This window comes from Orcinus orca, chromosome 6 (genome assembly GCF_937001465.1).
Source record: "Orcinus orca chromosome 6, mOrcOrc1.1, whole genome shotgun sequence".
NCBI lineage: Eukaryota > Metazoa > Chordata > Mammalia > Artiodactyla > Delphinidae > Orcinus > Orcinus orca.
The window spans coordinates 12,189,635-12,205,843 of record NC_064564.1 but is presented as its reverse complement, the minus strand read 5'-3'; the positions used below and the strand labels follow the sequence as shown (position 1 = coordinate 12,205,843).

The following is a 16,209-nucleotide window of genomic DNA, read 5'->3' as shown; positions in this document are numbered from 1 at the left end:
AGAGTCGGTAACACTGGCTAGCTCTTTTTCCATTTGCTAACACAAGCCTAATAACAATGCTACTGGCATCCTCCAGATGGCTAATTTTACACCCACATACACCCCTTTTTATAAATTAGGCCATTGAGGCTCAGAGAGTTTGAGCAACTTGTCCAAAACTGCCGCAGCCAGTAGGTAAAAATCAGGTTACAGTGAAAAGACCCCAACTTTGCCTGATGTGTTTCTTAATACACTCAACCTTGTGTCTGGATCACCAGTAAGTGCATTTGGCTTCCTTCTCTGTGTACTTCAGCTAGAACAATTCTCATACATCAGAAACCTAGAGGTTTAATTTGAATCATCTTCAGTGACTTTGCTTTGCTTTCCTTCTCTCTCTCCTTACCTTCCTTTGTTTCTCCTGTGAGCCTCTGGTGCTGGGGTAGCACTACTTTAGCTTTTGTTCAGTCTCTCCCAGTGACATCGACTTTCTCGTCTGACCTCTCCTACCAGCAGGTTTCAATTTCCCACATTAAATAAGCAAACACACACTAAATTAAAATACTAAAGTCTATCATTGTATAAAGCTTCAGTGTCTCAGTTTGATTTTTTGTTTAAAAGAGAGATTGTCAGGCTTCCCTGGTGGCTCAGCGGTTTAAGAATCCACCTGCCAGTGCAGGGGACACGGGTTCGAGCCCTGGTCTGGGAAGATCCCATATGCCGTGGAACAACTAAGCCCATGCACCACAACTACTGAGCCTGCACCCTAGAGCCCGCGAGCCACAACTAGTGAAGCCTGTGCACCTAAAGCTTGTGCTCCGCACAAGAAAAGCCACTGCACTGAGAAGCCTGCACACCGCAACGAAGAGTAGCTCGCCCTCACCGTGCGCAGCAACGAAGACCCAATGCAGCCAAAAATAAAATAAATAAATTTATTTAAGAAAAAAAAAAGCAGTTATACTGCAATAAAGATGTTATATATAAAAAAGGAGATTGTCCATTTCTAATGGAAAACAAAACTAAATTGAGGCCTTTGATAATATCTGTTTATTCCCGGTTTTAAAATGACATTCAAATATGTATCTCAGCCAAAGCAATCTTGAGAAAAAAAAACAGAGCTGGAGGAATCAGGCTCCCTGACTTCAGACTACACTAATAAAGCTACAGTAATCAAAACAGCATAGTATTGGCACAGAAATAAATATAGATCAATGGAACAGGATAGAAAGTCCAGAGATATATCCAAGTACCTATGGCAACCTAATCTATGACGAAGGAGGCAAGACTATACAATGGAGAAAAGACAGTGTCTTCAATAAGTGGTGCTGGGAAAACAGGGCAACTACATGTAAAAGAAGGAAATTAGAACACTCCCTAATACCATACACAAAAATAAACTCAAGGGGCTTCCCTGGTGGCGCAGTGGTTGAGAATCTGCCTGCCAATGCAGAGGACACGGGGTTCGAGCCCTGGTCTGGGAAGATCCCACATGCCGCGGAGCAGCTAGACCCGTGAGCCACAACTACTGAGCCTGCGCGTCTGGAGCTTGTGCTCCGCAACAAGAGAGGCCGCGACAGTGAGAGGCCCGCGCACCGCGATGAAGAGTGGCCCCCACTCGCTGCAACTAGAGAAAGCCCTCACACAGAAACGAAGACCCAACACAGCCAAAAATAAATAAATAAATTAAAAAAAAAAAAAAACTCAAAATGGATTAAAAACCTAAATGTAAGGCCAGATACTATAAAACTCTTAGAGGAAAACATAGGCAGAACACTCTCTGACATAAATTGCAGCAAGATCTTTTTTGATCCACCTCCTAGAGTAATGAAAATAAAAACAAACAAATGGAACCCAATTAAACTTAAAAGCTTTTGCACAGCAAAGGAAACCATAAACAAAACGAAAAGACAACCCACAGAACGGGAGAAAGTATTTGCAAATGAAGCGACCGACAAGGGATTAATTTCCAAAATATATAAACAGCTTATGCAGCTCAATGTCAAAAAAACAAACAACCCAATCAAAAAATGGGCAGAAGATCTAAATCTTTGGATGTTTCTCCAAAGAAGACATACAGATGGGCAAAAAGCACATGAAAAGATTCTCAACATCATTAATTATTAGAGAAATGCAAATCAAAACTACAATGAGGTATTACCTCACATTAGTCAGAATGGCCATCATCAAACAGTTTACAAGTAATAAATGCTGGAGAGGGTGTGGGAAAAAGGGAACCCTCCTACACTGTTGCTGGGAATGTAAATTGGTACAACTATTATGGAGAACAGTATGGAGGTTCCTTAAAAATCTAAAAATAGAGCTACCATATGATCCTGCAATCCAAGTCTTGGGCATATATCCAGATAAAACCGTAATTCAAAAAGAGCCATGCACCCCAATGTGCACTGCAGCACTATTTACAACAGCCAGGACATGGAAGCAACCTAAATGTCCAATGACAGATGAATGGATAAAGAAGATATGGTACATACATACAATGGAATATTACTCAGCCATTAAAAAGAACAAAATAATGTCATTTGCAGCAACATGGATGGACCTAGAGATTGTCATACTGGATAAAGTAAGTCAGAGAAAGACAAACATCATATGATATCTCTCATATGTGGAATCTAAAAAACGATACGAATGAACTTATTTACAAAACAGAAGTTGAGTCACAGACGTAGAAAAGAAACTTATAGTTACCAGGGGAGAAAGGGAAAGGGAAAGGGAGGGATAAATTGGGAAATTGGGATTGACATATACACACTACTCTATATAAAATAGATAACGAATGAACCTGCTATATAGCACAGGGAACTCTACTCAATACTCTGTAATGACATATGGGAAAAGAATCTAAAAAAGAGTGGATACATGGATATGTGTAACTGATTCACTTTGCTGTACAGCAGAAAGTAACACAACATTGTAAATCAAATATACTCTAAAAACAAGAAAAGAAAAAAATGTGTATCTCTTTTGAACTTCAATACCTATTTTGAGAAAAGTCACTTTTTTTTTTAACTCTCTGAGATTTCACAGGGAATCTACCATCCACTCAGTGACCTATAAACATATTTTATTGTATAGATCTGTGAAGGCTTTAACAAGAAAAGTAGGCCATTTATTTTCAGTGATAGAGTCAATTCACTACCCAAATAAACACTAATTTTTGCATCCCAGTTATTCTCAGAAAGTCAGTGCAAAACTACAATTTGTCAAGGGAAAGAAAACGAGTTAGCTGGACGCACACTGAAGTAAATCTTTATCCTGGCCTAAAGATGTTTGTGTACATGCTACTAAATCAGATCTATAGCCTACAAATTGAATTTCAGATTGCTTTAACTTCAGCAAACAGACATTCAATTTTCTTTCACAAAAGAGAGAAAATGTTTGCAAAATAGTATTTATTTATAGTCCTTCACGATCAAGAATAGTGTCACTGACCCACTTTTATCATTGATATTATTTGCTTTTAGCTATTTTTTGAATTGTGGGAAGGATTCGTAGCAATCCAGACTGTGTCACTAATTCTCTATCTATCAACAAAAAAAATCCCCAAAGATCGTGAAGATTAAGAGGTTTGATATGCTTATACCAAGCCTAACTAACTTGGATTTTGGAAATTGAACTTGGCTTTATCTAGAGCATTGAGAGGCCCTCCTTGGCTTTCAGGATGCAATGCACACTTTAATTTTTTTCCTGGATGGCATTCTAGGGTACATTGAAGTTATTAAATTCACGATCCTCAAGCAAGGACTTCATTTCATACCTTGGAATTGGGAAACAGTAACTGAAGTTCAGAATATTTTTAAAACCTTTAGTTACTTAGTTACTCCGTGGCATGTGGGATCTCCGTTTAAAACAGGCTTAGTTGCTCCATGGCATGTGGGATCTTCCCAGACCAGGGATCGAACCTGCGTCCCCTGTATTGTCAGGCAGATTCCTAACCACTGTGCCACACCAGGGAAGTCCCAGAATCATTTTTTTTTAAATTCCATATATATGTTAGTATACAGTATTTGTTTTTCTCTTTCTGACTTACTTCACTCTGTATGACAGACTCTGTGTTCATCCACCTCACTACAAATAACTCAATATCATTTCTTTTTATGGCTAATATTCCATTGTATATATGTGTCACATCTTCTTTATTCTAAGTGTCCATCGACAGATGAATGGATAAAGAAGCATATTTCAGATTGGACTTTGATTTACATAAAATGGATTTAGTTATTTATATGTGATAACCAAGAAATTTGATGAAATTTAATCTCTTCTGCATAACCTATTTCCTTCATTTTTCCTGTTCTACTTTCAATAGCTATTAAAATATATTTTGTTCTCAGAGAGCTAATGCTCTTCACTCTATACATTCCTCACCCATTAATGTTCACAAGGTATAAAGAAAGTCATGGGTGCAAGTATTAGCACTATTGACAGGTTATGAAATTGGGTGTGGTTTCTGTATTTATACTTTCCAGTAGGTAAAAGGGGCATGTTTTCTTGACTGTAAGTCATTTGAAAAGATCACTTCTTTTTCTTGTTTTTTTTTGTTGTTGTTAATATGAAAAAATATGAAGACTGGAATTATAAAAGTATATTTTATCAAATGTACTTCAAATGAGATGTAAGGCATAGTTTGGTTTGATGGGATGATATTGATCATATTGGGAGGTAGGAATGCTCAAGCATATGTGCAGGTGATAGCATGCATTTGGAACCTGATGCAAAAGAGAGAAATAATGTTTTGGAATCTCAAACAATGTTTTTACATATGGCCGCACTTCACTGCAAAACAGCTGACAGTTTAGATACAACAATCTTTTGCCTGACTGAATATTGTACTAATATAAATATTGTACTAATACAAATGGTTTGGGTTTAAGTAATCCAACATGGATTTTATTCCATACATAATCTTCTGCAAAATATTATTTCCTGGTTCAATATTTCTGTCCTAGTTTTCTTCAAAGTAATTTCCAATGCAAAATGTAGCATCTGGGTAGAGTTCATCAATTTGCTGGCTGAATTTGTCACCTTCTGCTAATTTTATGTTATTGTGCATACATTATTTAAAAGAGCGTAGCTAAATCTAGGCATGATTTAACTCTCTGGAAATTTCACAAACACAACGGATTTGACTTATCTAAGTGGAAATAAATACTCCTTTGTTTTTCATAAAGATAATTTGGCCAGTTATTAGCATACAAAAATGCTACAGTGGAAGGTCTGTCAGTTTGAATAAACTGAAATCTTCACGTTTCAGGTTATATCTGAACTTAATCTCCTGTGAAGGGAACCACTTGTAAACCAGCTCCTTTCCTTTTTCTTTTTCTTACCTCCTGTCCCAACAGGGTACCTAGTAGAGAAATGCTCCCAGGATATACTGATTCCTCAAGTGAGACCTCGTAGCATTCAAAGATATAATCGTAGTAGTCAGGAGAGCGGAGCATGATTCCCACATGGGAGAGGCAGTGACAGAAATAAATTAAAGCAATAGAGGAACTCCTCTGCCTCAGTCTGCCTTTAAAAGGACACCTTAACCCAGGAAGCAGTGGTCTAAGTTCCCTGAAAAGCCCAAGGTAGGCTTCTTCCGAGGTCATCAATGTGACAATTACACTCTGGATATCTTTGTACAGTATTTTTTCTACCCTTCTAATTGAGGCTCTGAGACTTTGAGATATAGTCAATATAATTTGTTTAAATGAAAAATAAGAGATAATGAGTGAAAATGTTTAAAGGAGCGATGTTAGTAACAATTGTTTGTTTTTCTGTGTTTGGCCAAATATAATCCCTGAGGACCCCATTCCTCGGTATTCAAATATGAAAACTAATTAGTATTAACTCAGGCAGGAAGTCTCCATGTCAAATCTTTGATTATATCTATTATGATATTGCTTAAAAAATGATGAACTCTCAAACGCGACTCTGCCCCGGACCCGGGAGGCGTCGAGGTCGCCGCCGCCGCTGTCGCTTCCGCAGCCACCGGTGGGGGGGATCCGAGCTGTGCCACCGCGGAAGCCCACCCTCCGCTTCAGCATCTCTCCCCTCCTGGTCTCCTCGACCTTCTTTCCGAGAGCCGGAACTCGACCCGTGCGGAGAAGAAAGACTCCAGAGCAGATGTTTGAACTGAAATAACTTTATTTTGGGGGGTTTACTTCGCTGACAGACCCCCCCCCCTTAGCGCAGGGCTCCCCTCCCCTTCCTCCCTTCCCCCTCTGCCGCCAGTACAAATCCGACCCCCCTCTTCCTCCTCGTTTCTCCTTCTCTCTTTCTCTCGCCGTCGCCGCCGTACCCGCGTCCTTCCAGTCCGCCGCCGCCCGGGGCGCCGAGCCAGACTATGGGTCCCAGGTGGGGGCTGAGCGGCGGCAGCAGCGCGGGCGGCCCGGTCACAGTGCGCACTGCAGCGGGGATGGAGGGGCTCAGTTGGCTGGTGGTTTTCTCTTGACATGGCTCCTGCCAGTGCTGCGAGCAGCGCCCCCGCCGCCGCCTCCTCTTCCGCCGCCGCCACCGCTCCGCCCGCGGGCTGCGGCTAGAGGGCCCGAACCCCACCCGAGAGTCGGTCAGTGAGTCCCGGTCTCCGCGGGGACAGGGAGGGGACTTCCCCGTCACCCACCCCCGACCCAGCTGCCTCGAGTCCACCCTCTACCCCTTTGGGAAACCAACTAACGACCCCGCCCTAAGCAATTCAAACTCGGGAAACATGGTCTGTTCAACGTGAGAGCGGAATCCGGGAACTTAATTTTTTTTTCTTGGGGGGGGGTGGGGTGGGCATACTTTAAAAAATAATATTAACGCAACTATTTTCTTTTCTTCCCACTGATCCTTCCCACTTACCCTCTCCCGCCTCCTCTACCCGGGCGGGGATTGTTTCCACGATGAAATGAGTGAAAACCCGAGTGATCCAGTGTCTCCCGTGGTGCGAGTGAGTCGCTGCCGCTGAAGGCAAAGGGTGGGGGTGGGACCTGGGGGGTGGAAGGCCGGTGGTCCCCAGGCACTGCCTGGGATTTGGGAGAAGAGCCCGCCACCTTTGCCTCAGCAATGCTCACACGAAGATAAGTCGCACTCCCCACGGTCGTGCACGGGGGCAGATTCATAGGGAAGGCTCCCTTGGGGAATGTAGGACTCATTGCAGGACTTGGGGTGTTGGGATCCCGGGCGTTAATCAGGTCTAACCACAGAGCCGGAGTCATTACTGTATTCTGTACCCCCTTTCCCTGTGCCATCATGATTCTCCTTGGCAGCAGCATTAGCAGCCGCCTGAGGGTGAAAATGTGGGTGATGGGGAAGTTGGTAATGACTCCGCTGTTTTTTCTTATGGCTCCTTTGGGCAACAGCTGCCCGCCCCCGGTATACACTGTAGTTGATTGCAGGGAAGCCCTGTACCTCTCCCCTTCCTTCTCAACCGATTTTGCACTTTTCTCTTTGCTCACCACCAAGTGTAATCAATAACACGCACTGACAATATATAGCAATAGTGAAATCTGAAATAACTAAGAATTAATTAGGTACTACAGCCATGGATCTGGCTGGGTAAAATCCAATTGGGTATTTCAGTTTCATTCACCTACCCTGTTTTGGGGGGTTATTTTGGTGGCTTTTTTTTCCCCCTTTTTTTTTTTTTTTTTTTGACATTCAGAAAGCAAGGATCACAGTCCCCCTCCCCATTCCTTTTCATTATCCCTTCTCTGAAAAGAGGGAAAAAAATCCGGATGGATTTTAAGGATTGGACTGATGTCAGCTGTGTTTTATTGCACACCTAAATCCTATTAATAGGTTTTTCAGTTCCCCCACCTTTATTTTGGCAGTTAAGCCAAATGTGTTTTCCAAAAAGTTAGTTCAAGTATTTTCTCCTCTTTCTTTCCTTCCTTCCCTTCCTTTTTCCCATCTGACCCCAAACGTTATTGTCCAAACATGACTGGACAGCAGCTTTTGTTTCTTGACCCTGTAATATGACAGTCTGCTAATATTGCCAGAAGGTGCAGTTTTTGGGTTACAGTCTTGATTTTAGCTATTCAATCATATTAGCAGGAAAAAAATGACTTGTTTCTGTTGTACTTGAGTCTTAAGAAAAAGTGCCCATAGTTTAGTGACAATTTCCAAAGGCTTTAGTACCACCTGTATTTCAAAATGGGGGACCCAAACTCCCGGAAGAAACAAGCTCTGAACAGACTACGTGCTCAGCTTAGAAAGAAAAAAGAATCTCTAGCTGACCAGTTTGACTTCAAGATGTATATTGCCTTTGTATTCAAGGAGAAGAAGAAAAAATCAGCACTCTTTGAAGTGTCTGAGGTTATACCAGTCATGACAAATAATTATGAAGAAAATATCCTGAAAGGTGTGCGAGATTCCAGCTATTCCTTGGAAAGTTCCGTAGAGCTTTTACAGAAGGATGTGGTACAGCTCCATGCTCCTCGATACCAGTCTATGAGAAGGGATGTAATTGGCTGTACTCAGGAGATGGATTTCATTCTTTGGCCTCGGAATGATATTGAAAAAATTGTCTGTCTCCTGTTCTCTCGGTGGAAAGAATCTGATGAGCCTTTTAGGCCTGTTCAGGCCAAATTTGAGTTTCATCACGGTGACTATGAAAAACAGTTTCTGCACGTACTGAGCCGAAAGGACAAGACTGGAATTGTTGTCAACAATCCTAACCAGTCAGTGTTTCTCTTCATTGACAGACAGCACTTGCAGACTCCAAAAAACAAAGCTACAATCTTCAAGTTATGCAGCATCTGCCTCTACCTGCCCCAGGAGCAGCTTACCCACTGGGCAGTTGGCACCATAGAGGATCACCTCCATCCTTATATGCCAGAATAGAGTGCTGACCAGCAAAATGGAGAAGATCAGAGAGTGCAGCAGCAGTTTTTTTTCTTTTTTTCTTACCACTTTATTCTTTCAGAGTTTAAAGAAAATGGACTCATGCACAGAACACTATGCATTTTGAAACTTGTTCATCCTGGATTTTTTTTTTATCATTTGTATCTCAGAACTTAAATTAGATGTCTTCTGCACAGACTGTGTGAAAGAAGATGCTTTGCATATTTGCTGCACTGCATCAGCATCTTACTAAAAATGTGAAATGAAAGGACTATTGTACACTGAAATGCTTAAATGTATCTGAAAGCAAAAAAAAAAAAAAAAAAAAAATGATGAACTGACACTTAGGAAAAATATAGATGTCTTCCAGCCTTTCAGTCTTAATGAGGCCATGTATCTTAAAAAACTTTAACCATCACTAAGAAAGGAAACCTAGTTGACAACCACTTATTTAGGCACAAAAGGGCAGTAAGTAATTGGGAGCTGAAGGTTCTTATAGTCTAAAGAGTTCTTATACTGACAAAAGACAATGATTAAATTATTGGGAAATAACTGGAACTGAATTGAAGTCAGCATCTGCAATTTTCTGACTAAATGGTCATGTCTTGGGTCATTATAGTATCTGGGATATATTAGTGGCAGGTGAAAAGACAAGGGAGAGTTTGTGAAACATTGAGATAAAGGGGTCAGACAATGAATGTGTCTAAACCTTCAAGGCAAATCAGTTTGAGGATTTATCTAGGGGAAGGTAGGCTGAAGGTGGGAAAACTCATTTGGAAAGTGTGGGTTTTCTAAGCCATCCTTGTGTGAAGGATGAGGTTCCATGGGATCCCTGCGGTCAGTTAGTATTTACAGAGGAATCTGCATCTTTAAGATCTTTCCTTATCTCTTTACCACATCTCATTTTCCTACTAGTTTTGTAATGTAGGTGAGACATTCTATTTGATGGATGGTCACATAATTTTCTGCAACACAGCAGGCCCTAAAAACAAGGTCAGTCATCTCCACGGCCCTATGCTCTTTTCACCACACTACACTAAACAGGATGTTTTGCATATTCTATCCTTTTCTAGGAATGGAACATTTCCCCTGCCATCAGTTAATATGCAATTTCCTATTCAAGCATGAAAGTATTGAGGGCTGCTAGCTCACCCCCAATTGAGAGAGCGCACAAGAAGCTTTGTTCTTCTCCAAACTTGTGTAAGCACATTCCTCAGCAATCTAGAAACAACTGAGCAGATGCTATTTCTTCTGAGCAAAATGCAGAGGTGGCAAAAAGGCCAGATGACCTGCGGCTTTTTGAGAAGCTGTGGTGGAACATTTGCTTAATCCCCCTTGAAGGGGACAAGTGTTCCTGCAAGGTATTTGCCTCCTCCATTTAGAAATGACTGTGTTCACTACAGTTAAAAAGAAGGCTAATATTAAAAAGAAAACAGTGGCTCTTCTAGGATATGTTTAGGTAAATATTCTTGCAGTGAATGTAAACTTTAAAAATAGAGATAGCTTACAGAACTGATATTCTGGTTTATTGAAAAGTATTTATCACATGAATTACCAACTTTCAAAAAACAGACTTTTGAAACTTTATAAGAAATGCCTATTACAGCTCTTTAATGAGCCCAATTTAATCTTTGTTTGGTATCTCCAAAGAAACCTGAGTATTCTGCTGTGTATTGAAAACATCATCATTACACAGTGTTAAGATCCAACTTCCGGCTCTTTGCATTATCTGTTTATTTGGGTTCTGGATTAACTGCAGTTTTTTTTTTAACACTCTGCATTTTTATTTGCGCATTCATTCAGTTTATATTTACTGCCGTATTTTCAAACAATAGCATTTCATTACTCTGGAGAACAAATCATCCCTTTTATGTATATTCTTCCTACTTCAGGGTACATTTCAAGTAACAAGATGCACAGGGAATGCTGTCCCTGTGTAGATCACCAGCTCAGATAGTTCTCTTAAAATGCTTTCAGTTAAGTACAGTTTCCAGGTTTTATCTTTGGAATACTATGGCATTGAATATTAATAAAGATGTGAGTTCACGCAAGCTAACACCAAATCATTAGCCTTCATGAGACCAAAGTTGAAATCAAGATAGAAGAAATCATGATACAAGTGGGAGCTCGACCTTCTGATGTTTTCAGAAAAAAAAAAAAAAACTTTCATTTTTATTTTTCAAGTATTTAATAGTATCAATTTAAAGTAAACTTGAGTGCGATCTTGGTTTAAATATTCACTTAATTGTTCTAACTGATAAAAGTAAAACAAATTATTTGTAAGCTGTACTTGATCCTATAAACTGTATGAGCAGTAGGTCCATAACTGTCATTTACTTCCCTCTCCCTGACATTAGCCTGGAGCCTGGTGAAGCATACATGCTTAAAATGTTTCTTTAGTTTGATGACTAATGACATCTGATATCCAGAACAATAAGAGGATCAACCATAAAAAGGATCAAGTTACATATCCAGGGGATTTTATATAATTCTTATGAAGAGCTGCCAATAAATCCATTAAAAATTAAACCCCGGGCCTCCCTGGTGGCGCAGTGGTTGAGAGTCCGCCTGCCGAGGCAGGGGACACGGGTTCGTGCCCCGGTCCGGGAAGATCCCACATGCCGCGGAGTGGCTGCGCCCGTGAGCCATGGCCGCTGAGCCTTCGCGTACGGAGCCTGTGCTCCGCAATGGGAGAGGCCACAACAGTGAGAGGCCCGCGTACCGCAAAAAAGAAAAAAAATAAATCCCTGTCTTTTCTCTTTTCAAATAAGTTTACAGAGAGACAGAAATAGGAAGAGAAAAACAGATAAGAGTGCATAAGAGAACATGTGAAACAATGATAAAGAGCACCACAATTGCTATGATAAACCATCAAAAGTTGGCACTAAGATTTCTGGCAGCCAGAGCAAGAGGTTAAGAGCTTTGCTCTGATTATCAAAAGGGAAAAAAATGTCAGTTCTCAGAGGAAAGCAAGATGTTCTTGGACTGTATGTGTTACTAATAGCTGGCTATAGCTGGCTGTTAGTAACAGACACAGTAGAATGGCCACTTAACACATGAGGGTGAATCCTCACATGCGAGATGTTTGGGGATAGGCAGTCAAGGTGCTGGTTCTCCGGACAGGAACGTCAGGGCCAGCCCTCTGCAAGTCTCCTGACTTTTTCTCATGTTTCAAATAGGTTGCTGAGCTTCAGCCACCTAACTCCCAGGGAGATTAAGTTTGAGACCCCAGTAGTTGGTAAGTATTTAAGAAATTTTGGTATTATGTGGCAAAGTCCCATGTGTAGAAACTAGAGTTTATAGGGTAGGACCCTAAGCCCAGTCAGGCCGCGTCGCTAACCATGGAAGACAGGACTCACACAGAAGGGGAGAAGCCGAGATTGTCCGGTGAGATCTGGTAGAAGAAGTCGTGGCTTGCTCACACACAGCACTAAAGAATGAGTCTAGCTGGGCTGACAGTACTGAGCCAATTTAAAGTCTGTACCTCCCTTTACATTTCCCAGACTAGCCATGAGGTTCTCCCCAGAATATGAGGTGGAGTCGAGTGTGCAAGTGGATCTAAATTGTGGGAACTGAAATACTGTCACAGAAGGAACCAGATGGGTCTCAATGTTAATTCACAGATGAGTATCAGAGGCTTTGGTACAAAACCTACTATTGATAAGGCAGGAGAAAATGAAGGAAACACATTTTGTGCAGAGAGAATGGAATTTACAGGATAGATAGTCAGTAAATATAGTATATCCAGTGGCCCATCAAACATTATTCCTGTATGTATTTCTTCTAATACAATACTTAAATGTTGCTGCATATTTTCAGGTCTCTGCTGCTTAACACAAAACAGTAATTACACACAGTAGTACTTAGAAAATGTTAAAGTTGATCCATTCAATCTAATGGTATGTACAAGTGCATTTAAATTTAGAATTGTTTCCTTTGGCAATATCCTCACAAGAATTGCAACTAAATTTATGCTTTTGGATTTAGTATTCTACTTGGACATCTTGAAAACTGAAGTCACTGAACACATATACAAATCAATTCTTAAAGTATTGTTATAGGGAATGGTTTATGCATATTCTTGAAATTTCATCTGATCCTTTCTTGGTTTACAAGAAAATCCTAACAATTATAAAGCTATTACTGTTTTAAAGTCGCTAAGGTTGAAACTTCATATATCCTAGAGTTGGGGGAAAAAAGAAGCTTCTTTTATAATTTTGTAAAAGGCTTTCCCGTAGTGTATATCTTTGTGCTTTTGGAGGAAATGTTAATGTTAATAGACAGCTGTGCTTTCCACCTGAAAGGAGCATCTGTGCAATGCTAGCATTGTAAAAGAGTGAAAAGCATAACTTCATATCATTAAGCTGGTTGGAATCACAATGGAGAGATTACTGAAGGAAATCATTTTAAAGCTGAGATTTTTGTTGCTGTTGATTTTGCTGTTGTAATGACCGGGAAAGTGCCCCCGAGGAAGTCTCTTAAATATATATACACCAGAATTTAGACAAACATTTTCTGCAGTGCTTGGCCATATAATACTTGTATCTTGTTTTGAGATGTGAGAATAAGTTTAAAAAGTAAGTACACATTTTGATAAATACTGATTTTCCCACCCACACCTCACCAGAAAATATTCTAGAGATACTGCAGGATCGCTTCAGCAAGAGCTACTCCACGAGGAATACCTCCTACCACCGTCAGAAGAATCAGGGAAGTAATTGAGCTGAAAAGAGGGAGAAAAGTGGCTGCCTAAAGGGTAGCCTTAACAGGAATGGAGCATGAATTTTTCATTTACTTTTATTCCTGTCCAAGGTGTCATGTTATCTCTGTCCATAGTGTCATGGCTTACCACTGAACATAACAGATTAAGCAATGCAGACAACCATAGGTATAATATTGAGTAAATACATATCAATATGAGGCATAGGGCTGGTATTTTAAAATTCTTCAATGTTAGATATAAGGAAGATCTCTACAGGATAACTTATCTACAAAATGAAAATAAATATCAATTGTTTTTTTTTTAATGAATATGAAAAGTATATCCTCAAGTGTCTTTGCCTATAGTGTTTGAATCAAGGAAGTCTTAAATGCTAAAAAAAAAAAAAAAGACCCAGTACCCTGCCTGTCCTTGGCTTAACACAATAGTAATTAATTTCTCACTCACGTGACAGTCCGCTGGGATGTGTAAAGTTTGCCTTCCACCTGGTAATTCAGAAAGCCAGCTTCTTTCTCTCGTGATTTTGCCATCTCCTGGGACATCGGAGTCCTTTGCTCTCAGCTGGCAAATAGAATAAGAGAGGATGGACAAGGAGATGTCAGCCTAGAGGTGTAACGTGTAACTTCCATTCACAGCGCACTGGCCAGAATTAGTTATGTGGCCACAATACAATTCCCCAGGAAGAGGAGTTGGGAAATACAGATGGGCTGAGCAGTCATTTTGCAGACACAGCTCTACACTGCAGAAGGAGCATGGGGATTTTTAGTGGACAGCTAACTGACTCTAAAAACTCAGAATGATTTGTTTCAGGTTGACATTCTAAAGTCTTGGAGGAAGATCAAAGTATGAGAAGGAGGTCTCTGTCTCAGAGACCTACAATTTAAAAACACATTGAAAGTCAAATCTTTTCTCTGAGATCAAGAAGTCAGCAGAAAGACATTAAGTTAGGCATGTATTCTTGTAGCCCAGACACCTAAGTTACCTGTCCGGACATTGCTAAACATACACTTCATAAATAGATTTTACATTAGCTATGTATAACACTGCATGTTGAATCAGGAAAGGTTTATAGAAGGTTCTTACAAAATTTCATAACCAGCAATCTTGCCTCTTCCCATTTCTTTCAAGTGCAGCAGGAAACCCTTGATCTATGTGTAAACAAACAATGCGTGACCATGCCTGCAGAGTTACGGAGAAGTTTCCCTGCCACATTATGTAAATTGAATCATCTGCAGTGGATTGGGTGTTCAGGCTCATTTTATATGACATGTTTTCAGAGTGTTCAAATTGGGTTTATGCTCTTCAATTTTCTGACTTAACATACACGGTATTAAACCAGTAGGGTTTTTTGAGAAGATACAGTCCATCCTGACTTTCTTTACAGATGAACTAAAGTTCAGAAGAAGTGTATGTTCACCAGACGTTAAACAACTAAGTATTGCAGAGCTGACACTGATGTATACAGGATCATGCCTTCTCCTCTGGGGCTGCTTTCTAATTGTTTTTTCTTCCTCACTGATGAAAATACATGAATGTTGACTTTGTTTTATTTAATTAACTATCAGCTGAAAGAATAAATCTTGACACTGGCATGGTTTTTCTTCATTATAAGCACATTCTTTTGAAATGTAATCCTTAAATGGATACCAAGGTGAAAAATTGAAATCAAGACGCACTTTATTTTTCTCAGCCAGCTGTTGAAAGGATTTTTAACTACCAGAGAAGAAATAATTAGAGCTATTCTTGTAGCATGAAACAGCTACGAGTAAATGTAGTTTATTTCTGAAATATTTTGTATACTTTTAGAAAGTCAAAGCTATGTTTAAACAAGAATGGCAAAGAACTTATCTCCAAAACTGAAAACAGCAAAATTCAAATTCAGAGACTCTTTGGGTGAAAACTTTCTTTACTGTGTCTAGAACATCACATAGCATACGGCATTGGGAAACTTGTATTCATCTAGTTTGTTCATTCATGTATTCATTGAATAGTCATCGCTAGAAGGATGTAAACGTGTGTATGAACACAAAATTACATATAAGTCCCATTGTGGACTATTTGTTTGTTATTTTAATTTGTAAGTTTATAGTGAAACGTCAAAAGGCCTAAGGTATTCAGCATGAAAGTGAGAATCTCATTAGAAATGGAGATTTTGAAGTAGCTTACTATTTCTGTTCTAGGAGAGATGTACAAGAATTGTATAACTTCATATGCTTAACAATTAGTTATATGAATAAAAGATCCAACCAACTTTTACTTCAACAGAGCATTAGTTTCTTTAAAATAAATACATAAATTTTAAAAATTTAGGCAAAAATCATAAAGTGGGAAAGGACTCACAAAATGCAAATCTGTAGTAAAAATATGAAGAAAAAAGAAAACCTGTTGATTATATTAAAAATTTGTGCTCTGATTTGATTAGGAGGGAAATTCCACCTTGGATCTATTACACTAGTGGGGCAGAGGTATTTTATAGCTGTTCTTCATCTTTCCAGATTTTGTAAATATTGAGAATGATATAAAGGTAGGAAGTTATCAGGGATTAAACAATACTATTTTATTATAGAAGTCATGCTTTATTCAAAAGAAATACACTGTGGCAAGACACTTTCCATATTTCTGTATTTTATAAATGCTTCTAAGTTACCTACATACTTACATTTCCTGGATGGCAAATAAGAACA

General features: G+C 39.7%; 1 protein-coding gene across 1 annotated transcript; it reads left to right on the top strand.

Moving 5' to 3' along the window:
* Positions 1-5,905: 5,905 nt before the first annotated feature.
* Positions 5,906-9,100, top strand: LOC125964755 (uncharacterized protein C6orf62 homolog). Its single transcript, XM_049711262.1, has 2 exons — positions 5,906-6,910; positions 8,245-9,100. The coding sequence occupies exons 1-2, from the start codon at positions 6,869-6,871 to the stop codon at positions 8,803-8,805; spliced, it is 603 nt and encodes a 200-aa protein (XP_049567219.1). The 5' UTR covers positions 5,906-6,868; the 3' UTR covers positions 8,806-9,100.
* Positions 9,101-16,209: the final 7,109 nt, after the last annotated feature.

Excerpts from the sequence above, each read along its gene's own strand:
- LOC125964755 (XM_049711262.1), top strand. The coding sequence starts at position 6,869 with ATGAGTGAAAACCCGAGTGATCCAGTGTCTCCCGTGGTGCGA. Across the intron at positions 6,911-8,244 it reads CAGTGTCTCCCGTGGTGCGA|AAGAAAAAATCAGCACTCTT; the intron begins GTGAGTCGCTGC and ends TTCAAGGAGAAG.